General features: G+C 36.0%; 3 gene segments (V, D, J or C); 1 reads left to right on the top strand and 2 right to left on the bottom strand.

Moving 5' to 3' along the window:
- Window positions 1-1722: 1722 nt before the first annotated feature.
- On the bottom strand, window positions 1723-2304 carry LOC113066476 (immunoglobulin kappa variable 3-15-like). The segment is given in 2 exon segments: window positions 1723-2136; window positions 2228-2304. Coding segments are annotated over 2 exon segments (372 nt in total).
- A 566-nt stretch (window positions 2305-2870) lies between these two features.
- Window positions 2871-4720, top strand: LOC113066420 (immunoglobulin lambda constant 7-like). The segment is given in 3 exon segments: window positions 2871-2961; window positions 3206-3355; window positions 4189-4720. Coding segments are annotated over 3 exon segments (555 nt in total).
- Window positions 4721-5384: 664 nt separating this feature from the next.
- Window positions 5385-5955, bottom strand: LOC113066475 (immunoglobulin kappa variable 3-15-like). The segment is given in 2 exon segments: window positions 5385-5756; window positions 5851-5955. Coding segments are annotated over 2 exon segments (384 nt in total).
- Window positions 5956-13654: the final 7699 nt, after the last annotated feature.

Here is a 13654-nt window from a genome sequence, read left to right as displayed (position 1 = left end):
TAGCAGTCTGTGTGTAATGAATTAATATAATATACAAGTTTCACTTTTTTAACTGAATTAATGAAATAAATTAACTTTTTGATAATATTCTAATTATATGACCAGAACCTGTACCCTGGCTAGAGCCGACTTGCCACCACCCTACTCCTCACTCTCGGCTTGGGATACAGGGAGAACTTTGGGTTTGGGCTAAATTCCAAGCTCGGAGCCCTCGATCCCCTTGGACAACACAACAAATACGATAATTATATATTGTTTACTCGATTCAATCATTTGTAAGTGTGAACCCATGAAAGCCAGCTGCCACAGGTAATTGGACAATATAAATGTTAAAATGCTTTGTGAAATTCTTTTAAATATTAATACTCAAAAATGTAGGACTCCTAAAATTAGGACTGACACGCCCATTATTTTTAAGAGTTTATCTTTAATAGGCAATTTAGGAACTATTAAGATGTTTTGTGAATACGGCCCCAGAATATCAGTATTTTAATAGAGATATTTACAATTATATCAAATGTGAACAAATTAGAAGCATTTTCTTGACCAGCCGCAGCAGCAGCACATCGCAAAATTATTTATTTACCTCCAACTCTTGCAAGAACACAAAGCTTTGCTCTTGCTCTCCACATCTCCCCAATCAATTCCTCCTGGAAAATTGCTCTAAAGGAAGTATAAACACTCAAAGCTAGAGAGACTATCACTTAATTTTCATAATGTTTTTTTCTTTTTATATTTTTCACAAATCAGCGCGCAGACTATTTGGTCTCACATGAAAACTCCGGTCACACAGTCGTGATCTTGTTATTTACTTGTCACTTCTCATGTTGTGAAACATAGTTTGCGGACAGGACAGAGTTGTCGGCGATTGTTCCTCTTGAAAAGTCAAGCAATATGTAACCCCCTGTCCACATGCAGACTGAACCGTGTCTGAACGATACCCCAGATAGTCATGCAGTCTCTCTGATCTGCACTTGAGACACTGGTCTTGGCCTATCCAAAAGACATCACTGAACACTTGCTGGATCATCTTCAGTTTGCCTACAGAGCAAACAGGTCTGCTGACGATGCAGTCAACATGGGACTGCATTATGTTCTGCAATATCTTGATAGAACTGGGAACTACACAAGGATTTTATTTGTGGACTTTAGTTCGGACTTCAATAACAACATGCCTGACCTTCTCTCAGCCAAACTAACCCAGTTCTCTGGGCCCACCCCAACCTGTCAGTTCACTTTGCTTATAAAACACAGGGCAGCAGCACACAAACATTTTTAATTATGAAAAAAATAAAAGATATTGCTTGCGCATGAGCAGCTCCATTTCATCTCCGGAGATGCACTAATTCCTTGCTCTTTCAAATTCCACAGTGTAAATATCAAATCTGCCATGACACGAGTGCAACTGCCCATTTAATGGGAATGGGAATGAGAGATGACAATCTGATTGGTTTATCATTTCAGATTACACCCCAAAACACCCGTTAATCATTAAGAGAATAGGGACAACACATTTAGACTATGCGTCTGGGCACGCTGACCGTTTCCCGTTAATAAACTAGCAAAAGTGGATTCGGACATGCCCTGAGTGCACCTGCACCGTGCGGTTTAGACCATGCGCTTAGATTGTTAAAATAGAGCAAAATAGGAATAATTTATCTTCTGTCATGATATTGTGTTATTAGTTGTTTTTTTTTATCTGATCAGTGTTGTGTGTGACTATGTTTATATGAGCAGCTGCAGTATCTCTCAGCTGTATCAGTGCAGTCACTGTGACTCTGACTGATGGAGGTTTTTGTACGACTTTTTATCACTGTGTAAACACCCAGTTATTACTGATATAGTGGTAACTCTGACAGTAATAATGTCCTGTATCTTCAGTCTGGACTCCACTGATGGTCAGAGTGAAATCACTGTTAGATCCACTGCCACTGAATCTAGATGGAGTTCCAGTGTAACGGGTTGTTGCATAATATATGAGGAGTTTAGGAGCTTCTCCAGGTTTCTGTAAATACCAGGCTAAACAATTATTAGCATACACTGAACTGCTGGTTTTACAGTTAATTCTGACTTCTTGTCCTGGTTGAGCTGCTGTTATTGAGGGACTCTGAGTTACAGTGTACTGTCCTCTACTCTCTGAAAGAAAGAACAAAAATAACATTAAGAAACAACTGTAAATGAATAATATTTTCACAAATAATCATAATTAAAACTGTATTACACAAACCTTGAGCAAACAGTGTGAGAGTCCAGATGAGGATGATGTTGTTCATTGTTGTTGTTGTGTCTTGTGTGATGATGAAGATTGTGTTCTGTTCTGCTCTCAGTCATGAAGTGTTAAACTCACAGCACTATAAACTCTCTCAGAGCACTGAAGCATGTGCTGATGATGCAAAGAAGTGGGCAGGATTTACAACAGATCGAGCTGCTACAAGACTGATATACTAGACTAGAGTTACAGAATATATTACTCTATACATTCTATTAGATGAATCAACACCACTATAAGAAGAGAGTGAATTGTGAGTTTGTTCATAAAGTATCAGGACTGACTGTAAATAATATCTAATCAGAGTTCATGGTGTCACTCTGTCTATCATCAATCCTTGAGTGAGCCTGAAATTGTAAAATGGACAGAAAACATTCTGTTAAAGATGATGACAGACGGAAACTTTAGTTTTAACTGGAGACTCCCTACAAGCCCAGACACCTTTTTCTTTTTTTCTTTTCTCTTCTTTTCTTTTCTTTTCTTTTCTCTTCTTTTCTTTTCTTTTCTTTTCTTTTCTTTGCTTCCTTTTTTTAATAAAAATGTTACATGAACAAATGAGTCTTGATTATTTTGTCTGAAGCTGCAGGTTTCTCTGTGAATCATGATTGAGCTTCATATGAACAACAGAAGAATCATTATGAGAAACTCCATGACATCATCCATGATGAAAGAGGTCAAAGGTCATCTCAGAGGTCATCAATTATATTTCTTTAAAATAAAATGATGTAAGCAGATGACATGATAATGAGTGAGAAATGTAAGATATTAATTCAAACTGAATCATGTATTGTAAATTTTACAAACTTCCACTGATTATGAAAAGATTCTCATTGTTTATCAAGCAATAACAAATGTTTAGAAACATTTTTGTCTTTGTTCTTACTTCATGGAAAGTATTTTGTCAAACTAAATATCTGACTGTTGTCAGCAGCTGAGGTGTTTGTGCTCTCAGTGTGTTGAAGTGTTGTTTCTCTCTCTCTGCTGGAGTTTGTGTTCACTCGAGTGGAATAGAGGTTTTTGTTCGAGTGTTTCATTCGATTGTATCACTGTGGTACACTTTCGGTGGAGGAACTAAACTGGTGCTCGGTAAGTCTGGCTCTTTTAACTGTCGTGTACAAAATTGTTGAAATGTTGTTTAAATGATTTTAATGTTTAATAGAAATTATTTTATTGTCACCTTAAGAGCTTCAAAATAACTGTATATATACTCAGCAAACAATTATTGTCCAAACACATTACTATAATGTCTCACTTTAAGTTTTATAATTTGTATCATTAAGTTTGACAAAATGCTGATTTATTTTCATGCGTTTTTACACTGATCATATAAAGTTCCTTTTTTTTTGTAGATATTATACATGAAAAAAAGAGATTTGTCATCAGAATGCAAATATAGCTTTTGTAGTTCAAATATTTTTAATATCTTTTGCTCATTGTGCATTAAAAAACATACAAAATACAAAATATATGAATGTTTAGAATTGTTTTTAAAATATTATGAAATAATTTGCATTTGCATTGTAATAGTTTAAAAAGTGTAAAAAAAAAGAGTAAAAACAAAAGTCTGTAAGAACATTTTTAGTTCAAGTAAGATATAATGTAAGAACTTTATGACAATATATTAAATTATACTGAAATTATACCAATCAGTGTCATTGTACATTTGGTTTCATTTTATGATGTTTCGTTTATATAGTATAATATGTATATAGTGATTGTGTAGTTTGTATATTGTGTATATATCAGCTGCAGTGATGTTGAATAAGATGAATGATGAGATTGTTGTGATTGTTACTGCATCTCACACGTCTGCTGCTGAAGTCATGTTGAAATGATGTGAATGTTGCAGGGCAGAAGAGTGCTGGAGCTGCAGTGTGTTTTCTCTGTGTTTGTGAATGTGTTGTGTTTGTCTCCTGCAGCTGGTCCCACAGTGAAGCCCTCAGTGTCTCTGCTGCCGCCCTCTTCTCTGCAGATCTCTGGAGACTCAGCCGCACTGCTCTGTCTGCTCAGCTCTTACTCTCCACAGGGGGCGCTGGTGAGCTGGACACTGGACGGCTCAGAGGTCACCGAGGGGGTTGTGACCAGCGCAGAGAGCGAGCAGGACGGCCGCTACAGCCGCAGTAGTGTCCTGACCCTCAGCAAAGCACGCTGGGAAGAGGGAGAGCTGTACGTCTGCAGAGTAACACATGATGGAGCTCCTCATGAGGCCTCGTTCCACAAGAGTCGCTGTTAGTCGCTCGCAGTGCTGATGTTTCTCCAGTGAGCGCTGCTCTCTCCTGAAGATGAGTGTATCTGAGTGTCCTGTGTCAGGCAGGATTCACATGAGTCTAGTGCTGCAGCTGTAGTCATTTACAACTCAATACTGAAAGAGAGCTCTAGTGTCAAAGCACTGGCTGATCTTTCAATCTGCTGTGTTTGCTGCAACATTCAATAAAGCTTCTCAACAAACTCCATTTGTGTCTGACAACATCATTCAACTAACAGATGAAGATGCATGTAGTGTTTGTCCAGGTGTTTTTCAGAAGCTCGATCAGTAGCAGTAAATCTAGTCAAATAAAGCTCTTGAGGTTTGAACATGGTCTCTGGAGACAGAGCTGCTCTATTCTGAGAGGATCACAATCACTCCACACTCACAATGTAAATGAGATTTTCAGTCCACACTCCCAGTGTCTCATTTTGATTGGTTACATGATCTGAACTGAAACAGACCAGTTTCACTTCTGCTGTAGTCAAGCAGGACACAGACAGACTCACCATGAGAGGGTGAACATATATAAACATTTTTATACAAGTAATAATAACCATACATCAAGAATGAATCATTTTGACTGCAACTATGTAATATTGTAAATCTTTCTGTGGTTCAAATAGAAAGCATCACGTCCAGACAACAGAAGTGACTGAATGCAGTCTGTTCAGTTTGATTGACTGTATTAATATATTACACATGAAACATGATGATTATATTAAAACACTGACTCATTCTCTTCAGAAATACAAGATAAATGTTGATTGTGATGATATTGTGTTATTAGTGTTTGTGTTGATCAGTGTTGTGTGTGATTGTGTTCATCAGCAGCTGCAGTATCTCTCAGCTGTATCAGTGCAGTCACTGTGACTCTGACTGACGGAGGTTTTTGTACGACTCTTTATCACTGTGTGAACACACGTTTACTGTTTGGATAGTGAAAACTCTGACAGTAATAATCTCCTGTATCTTCAGTCTGGACTCCACTGATGGTCAGAGTGAAATCACTGTTAGATCCACTGCCACTGAATCTAGATGGAGTTCCAGTGTAACGGCTTGTTGCATAATATATGAGGAGTTTAGGAGCTTCTCCAGGTTTCTGTAAATACCAGCTCATCCATAGGCCATTACTATCACTGTAGACATTACTGCTGCTTTTACAGTTTATTCTGACTTCTTGTCCTGGTTGAGCTGCTGTTATTGATGGACTCTGAGTTACAGTGTACTGTCCTCTACTCTCTGAAAGAAAGGAATGAAGTATAAAAATTATGTATTATGTATATTTTCACATTTTAAAATAATTAATCGTTTTCATGAAAGTTTTACTACAAACCTTGAGCGAACAGTGTGAGAGTCCAGATGAGGATGATGATGTTGTTCATTGTTGTTGTTGTGTCTTGTGTGATGATGAAGATTGTGTTCTGTTCTGCTCTCAGTCATGAAGTGTTAAACTCACAGCACTATAAACTCTCATGCAAAGTGTCTCTATGTAAATGCTCTTCACACACAGAACAGACAGCTGTCAGTCTCAGACCTCAGATTGATTTCTTCATGCATGTTCATGTTCTACAAAACATTAGAAACTGAGTGCTTTCTTTAATACTTAGTGATGAATGTAAACTACAGAAATCAGACACTTTCTACAATGAATGATTATTTTACTGGGACGATAATAAACCTAATTATATTAAATATCACTAACATGCAGTGGCGGCCCTAATGTGTGGCCATTCACACAACACAACTGAAAACGCATGTCACATGACCATTCTTGCAGGTACAACGATGTGCAAGATGTTATTGTTTACACGGTTGTCAGGGATACGCAGAGAGAATATGGGCAGCTGCCATCATTTTTGTCCGTTTTAGTGATGGGTCGTTCTTGAACAATCTGTTCATTTTGAATAAATCTTTGATAATGATGAGTTGTCTGAGCGAGGGATTCGATTTATTTCGAGTTGACCGTGGATGCGCAACATCCAATAGGATCTATAGAAATTATTAGTTCATCTCTCGAGTCTTACAAACTTTCTGTATGATGGGGGAAATCACTTTGATAATTCCTAAATATAACACAACGTTACAAGATACTGATTCAGGAATCTGTCACAGGACAAAAGAGCAAACAACTTTAACCCGAAGACTCGAGAGGTGAACTAATCAATTCTTTTTCTGTGAAGACTGCATATCCTCTGGTCTATGGAGCTGTCACGTGATGAACGAACGACTCAAGTCTGAAGACTCGAGAGGTGTTTCTTATAATTATGTCTTGTTTGCATTATAGTTTATATGACACAATCAATGTTTGAGTAAAAAGATGTGTTGGGGAATTTGGATATAATGATCTGAACTTCTCATCACTAGTATATTTAAGGTCAAAAACACCAGAGTAGTGTGAACAACAGGCGTAACCATGACAAAAGTTATGTGTTTTAAAAAGAAAACACTAGTGTAAATGTATCAGTCTGAAGTTCAGGATGGAGAGGAGTCACACAGAGTAGCGATTCTTTAAAAAATACACTGTAAAAAATGATCTGATGATGTCATTAAATCAAACATAAAAAATGTGTTTTGAAATTTCAACTCAATTGTTTGAGTTTTCAATCTTCCAATATAGGTTCATAAGTTACTTCAATGAATCACAAATTCCAGGTGCTTGAATGAACTTGCCATTTTAAACTGAGTGGGAGTGTTGCAGATTGAGTGGAGGACAGCTCTTTGCGCATGTGCGGGGAACTAACGTACCAATGAAGCCAGGCCTCGAGACGAACAAGTTTACGCGCCAGCAAGCAATCAATCAAACTTAAGTCGGCCAGGTGCCTTATTTTTTCGTCAGACAAGACAAGTCGGGATTGCGTGAACAAGTTCGCTATTGGTAAGTGTTCGTGTTTTGTAGATTTTAATGTGCGCTGTCGTTACCTTTTGATATGTGCAACAACTGTGATGTCATTTAAGCGAGGCACATTTCAGCGACTGTTAACGTTAGCTAGAACACGTTTGCTAGCAGTTCAGTTTTTTAGTTCAGTCAGAGACGGTTGATAAAGCTTTATCTGAGACAATACCAGTTTTCATTGTAACGTTAGAAAACACAATTTCTGATAGACCGTATGTCAAGGCCAAATACAATAACGTTACCATTCAAAAGTTTGGGTTCAGTCAGATTTTTTATATTTTTAAAAGAAATATCTCCTCACCAAGGCTGCGTTTATTTGATTAAAAATACAAACCAGGTGCTTGAATGAACTTGCCATTTTAAATTGAGTGGAGTACAAGTCTTTGGCGTGTTGCAGATTGTGCGGGGAACGACCAACGAAGCCAGGCCTCGAGACGAACAAGATTACGCGCCAGCAAGCAATCAGTCGGCCGGGTGCCTAATTTTTCCGTCAGACAAGACGAGTCGGTTTGGCGTGCACAAGTTCGCTATTGGTAAGTGTTCGTGTTTTGTAGATTTTAAGAATGTGCGTGATTAAGCCAACAACGTGATTAACGTTAGCCATCGTTACCCTTTGATATGTGCAACAACTGTGATGTCATTTAAACGAGGCACATTTCAGCGACCATTAACGTTAGCTAGAACACGTTTGCTAGCAGTTCAGTCAGAGACGGTTGATAAAGCTTTATCTGAGACGATACCAGTTTTCATTGTAGAAAACACCATTTCTGATAGACCATATGTCAAGGCCCAATACCGTTCAAAAGTTTGGGTTCAGTCAGATTTTTTGTTTTTAAAAGTAATAACGTTATCTCCTGCTCACAAAGGTTGCATTTATTTGATTAAAAATACAAACAAAAACAGTAATATTGTGAAATTATTCCAATTTAAAACAGCTGTTTTCTATTTTAATATATTTTAAACTGTAATTTATTTCTGTGATGCTCCGCTGTATTTTCAGCATCATTCCTCCAGTCTTCAGTGTCACATGATCTTCAGAAATCAGAATAATATGATGATTTACTGCTCAAGAAACATTTCTGATTATTATCAATGTTTAAAACAGTTGTGTGTTTGATGAATAGAAAGTTCAAAAGAACAGCATTTATCTGAAATCTAAAGCTTTTGTAACATTAAACACTACTGTTTAAAAGTTTTGGGTCAGTAAGAATGTTTATTTTATTTTTGGGGGAAATAAAATAAAGCAATACTTCTATTAATTTAGTTAAACTGATCAAAAGTTACAGTAAAGTCATTTTATAATGTTAGAAAATATTCTATTTTAAATAAATGCTGTTCTTTCTACTCAAAAAATTTTGAGAAAAAAAAATGTACACAACTGTTTTCAACATAATAATCAGAAATGTTTCTTGAGCATCAAATCCTCATTAGAATGATTTCTGAAGATCATGTGACAATAAAAAAATGGAGGAATGATGCTAAAAATTCAGCTTTGATCACAGGAGTAAATTACAGTTAAAATTAAAATAGAAAACAGCTGTTTTAAATTGGAATAATATTTCACAATATTACTTTCTTTTTTTTTTTTTTTTTTTTTTTATCAAATAAATGTAGCCTTGGTGAGCAGAAGATACTACTTTTAAAAACATTAAAATTCTTACTGACCCCTAACTTTTGAACAGTAGTGTATGTTAATGGCCAGGGCTGCAAAATAATTTTGGAGAACCACGGAGGCTGTTGTTCTTGATGGGGTACGCTTGAGTGCGAGCCGAGTAACGTTAGCTGCCTGTCGATCATGGCGGCGATAATAACAAACTAACTTGGTGCTAGATTATTAGCAGCTGCTCGGTTGCTGCAAGCTCATTGTTTCTGATTACAGAACATCGGTCACGTAACCTAGAACTAAAGAGCAGTCCAAAAATTCATACATCCAATTTGCTAGTTAGACTTAACTAGAAATGTGCTCTTGTTAATTTTTACAATTCACATCACTTAGCAGCTAAAACTTTTCTTCTATTTTGTGTGTTTTAGGTGTTTTATGATTTACCAGGCTCAACTACTCATTTGATGAAGTGGACTTGTAAATTTTGCAAATTTACCTCGTACATTGAAAAGATTATAGTGAATCATTACAAGGACAAGCATGGACGTGGAAGAACAGGTTTTAGTTGTATTTACCCGAATTGTCTTACCGTCTTTCAATCCCATGTGGAACTTTTAAAACATTTGACGGACCACAAACAAGGAACCAGTCCCGTTGCTAAACTTCGTTGTGAACTTTGTACTTTTTCAGCGCCAAGCAATATCAAACATTATTTTCTTCATTTAAAGGGACATTTGCTAAAAAGAGAGACTGTGAATTGCCCATTTGTGGGGTGCTGTTTTACATCTAGAGTAGCCTCAACTTTTTCTGCTCACAGAAGCCGATATCATCAGTCTTTTACATTCAATAATTTCAAACCTGAACTTATTATTCATTGTCAAAGTCAAGCTTCTGTAAACGATGAACAGGATAACTTTGATTTAGAGTCACCAGTTGTTTCAGTGACTGAACCTGACTCTCAGCCTACACAGAAGTCAGTTGAGCACAGAATTGCATCCCTTTTCCTTCGACTGCAAGCCGTCCTTCATGTGTCAAAGTCTGCGATTCAAGAAATTGTGGATGATTTGTTTGATATTGGAAAATGTGCTGGACAAATAACTAGGGAGTCAACTAAGAATGTTTTGGAGAAGCATAATTGCACGTCTGAGGAATGTTTGACATCCTTGACGGAACTATTTCAAAGTGCTAACCCCCTTAATTTACTTTCAAGAGAAGGATCTTTAGGCACAGATTACAAAAGACAGTTATATTACAAAAAGAACTTTAGTGTCATTGAACCTGTCGAATATCTTTTGAACAGACAAGAAAAGTTTCATACTGTTATCTATATCCTTATTCTAAAGTTACTTTCAGAGCTTCTTAAAAAAGAAGAGGTACTGCAAGCACTGGGGAAAAATAAACCTGTTGAACAGTCTGGCTACTACAAGTCTTTTCTGGATGGTGAGTTCTATAAATCGAATGGAATCCTCTCAGGTCAAGAACTAAGTGTAGCTATTACTTTGTATATTGACGACTTTGAAATCTGCAATCCCTTGGGCACATCAAAAAAAAAAAAAAAAAAACATAAAGTCTGTGGTGTGTATTGGGTTATTGGCAATTTACCCTCTAGATACAAGTCAGCATTGTCCTCAATCTACCTTGCTTTACTGTGCAAGGCTGAGCATGTAAGGATTTATGGTTATGATCGTGTTTTGAAGCCACTGATTGAAGATATTAAATGTCTTGAAACAGTAGGTGTGTTCGTAGAAAAACTAGGGTGTAATGTTAAAGGCACCATCTTGTTCGTTGCTGCTGACAACTTGACAGCACATTCCTTAGGTGGATTCCAAGAGTCTTTCAATGTTGAGAAGTTTTGTAGGTTTTGTCTAGCTAGTCGTCAAGACATACAAACGTGTGATGTTAGAACTGGGAACTTTGTTTTAAGGTCTCCAGAATCATTTGATGAAGCTGTAAGTGTCTTGAAGCAGAGGGACCTTGCATCTGTTGATGGTGTGAAACAAGACTGCCCTCTCAACAGCCTGAAAGGTTTTCACACATGCACAGGCTTTCCACCTGATTTTTTACATGATGTGCTGGAAGGGATTGTGCCTGTAGAACTAAGTCTTTGCCTTGCAAATTTGATTTCAAAGAAGTATTTCACATTAGAAGAGCTTAATAGTGAAATACAGAGCTTCCCTTTTAAATTCTCAGATAAGACAAATTGTCCTCAGAAAATTCCTTCAACTTTTCAAAAGAGTGGAACTGTAGGTGGTAACGGCCACGAAAATTGGAGTCTTGTGCGTTTCCTTACCCTTATCATCGGCCACCGTGTTCCAGAAGGGGATCAAACATGGGAAGTAATCCTTGAGCTGAAAGACTTGGTTGAGCTCTTAGCGACTCCAAATCACACTGAAGACTCCCTGTGTTATTTGCAGTCCAAAATATCGGATCATAGACAGTTACTACTGACAGTTTTCCCGGATTACAAATTGCGTACTCCATTTGTCTGTTTTTATACTTGAGTTAAAACAAGACATTCTTTAAGATCATCTTAACTTGATACACTAATTCAAAGACATTACTTAATTGAAATTACTAAGTTGAACCCACTAATGGGGATAAGTTAACAGAATGCTCATTAATGAGTTCACTTTATTTTGAACTTGCATAGCAAAGTTGAAACAACAATAATTGTATAGTCATGTTGACTTGCAGAAGGCAATTCACAGCTTAAGAAGACTCAAAATAATGAGTTAAAACAATTCATTAATCCATTTTGTTTTTAATTGAAATTTTGAGGCAGCTGCTTAACTTATGATTTTAAGTAGAACCAAGTAGATATTTTTTACAGTGTAGTGGGAAATAGGAAAGATTTTTATGAATTGTCACCACTTTTTCTACTGTAATATATATATATATATATATATATATATATATATATATATATATATATATATATATATATATATATATATATATATATATATATATATTAGAATTTCTGCATTCCAGCCATTTGGTATTGACAGTGACTAACACTTGATGGTGAAAAATTTGTAAAAAGATATGTTTAAAAGTAATAATAAAATTACTACTTACAAAAGAAAAAAAAAATCCCTACTTTCTCTCTTTTCTATGTGTGTTCATAATTGTATTAATTTAGACGCTTAAGTATCATATTTGGCAGTTGGCATTAGAAGTTATATTATAAAAGCAGCAGGGAAGTTTAATACCACAGATTAATATTATTATTATTTTATTTTTAATATATGCCTTTTTCAAAGCTCATATAAAATATATAAAATATTTTCAAAATATATAAATCTATCTATATGTGTGTGTGTGTGTGTGCGCGTGTGTGTGTGTGTGTGTGTGTGTGTGTGTGTGTGTGTGTGTGTGTGTGTGTGTGTGAAATGATATGAAATGTCCTTAGGTGTTTTGCATGCATTATAATAAAAATAATCCAACATTGTTTATAAAAATGTAAAGAGTAAAGATAAAAATAGATAATCACAATATTCACCAATATATGCTTTGTGAAAAGTATGTCACTGGAATGAATTAATTCCTGAGTTTAATCATGATGAGAGCTTTACTTCAGAAACTTGAAGGGATGTTTGTGGCTGTTCTGTAGTTTGATGGTTTTGTTCACATTGTGCTTGAATTTATAATGCACTGAGAATTATAAAGATTGATGCATTTAGGGAAATGTTTTTTGTGCATGGATAGTTTTATAAATCGTTTATTGGGGCATTACAGAAATCTACACATTTTTATAAATGAGGCCCCAGAACTCAAGCTCAAATTTTATAATCAAATGTCACTCAGTGGACCGTTAAACACCTGCAGATGAAGGAAATAATGAAACTAGACTGTGTAGTCAAATTATGAACCTCACATGACTCTGTGTAGTTTTACTGTCTCATGAAGCTCCTGTGAGGACGCTGAACATCTGCTGATGGAGCTGCTCTGTTCTGAGAGGAAATCGATTATGAGTCAGTGAGTCTGTTATAATAATGTACTTGTTTAGGACTGATGATTTACCCTCTGAACAAAAACTCCAGTCAAATATAGACACCAAAATATAGACATTTTTTTTTTTTTTTATTGTTAACATTGAGGAGGCAAGTTTTGATGAACAAGCAACACACATTTTATTTTTCTTCTCGACAATGTAAGTGATATACATTATGATTATATTAGGTATATTGTCACACTTAACTCCTCCACCAGAGTCTAATTATCAGTCTAATTACTTGTTTGTCTAATTCGACTGACCATTTAACCCCTGACTGCGTGTTCACTCAATGTGAAGTATTGTTTGTTTCACACTGTACATGCTTGGATTTATGATTATTTTACACAGTCCATGCATGTTGTTTGTTTCTCTGCCTGTTTGCCTTGTGTTTGACCCTTGTTTTCACTACTCTCTTCTTGTTTTAATACATTTCTGCACATAGATTCAGACTGTCACTCCCTCACAATTATATCATACACATAAATAAATTGTCTCTGAAATGTTTTTTTTTTTTTTTTTATATAAAATCTTCTCCTAAGGGGAGATCTTCAAGAAGCTGCCTGACGTCTTCATTGTGAAGACATTGCAAACATTGAAAATGCTGTACTAAGTTGGAAAACCGTACTAATGTACTACTACAACTA

Source organism: Carassius auratus, chromosome 50, assembly GCF_003368295.1.
Source record: "Carassius auratus strain Wakin chromosome 50, ASM336829v1, whole genome shotgun sequence".
Classification (NCBI taxonomy): domain Eukaryota; kingdom Metazoa; phylum Chordata; class Actinopteri; order Cypriniformes; family Cyprinidae; genus Carassius; species Carassius auratus.
This window is presented reverse-complemented; position numbering and strand designations above follow the sequence as displayed.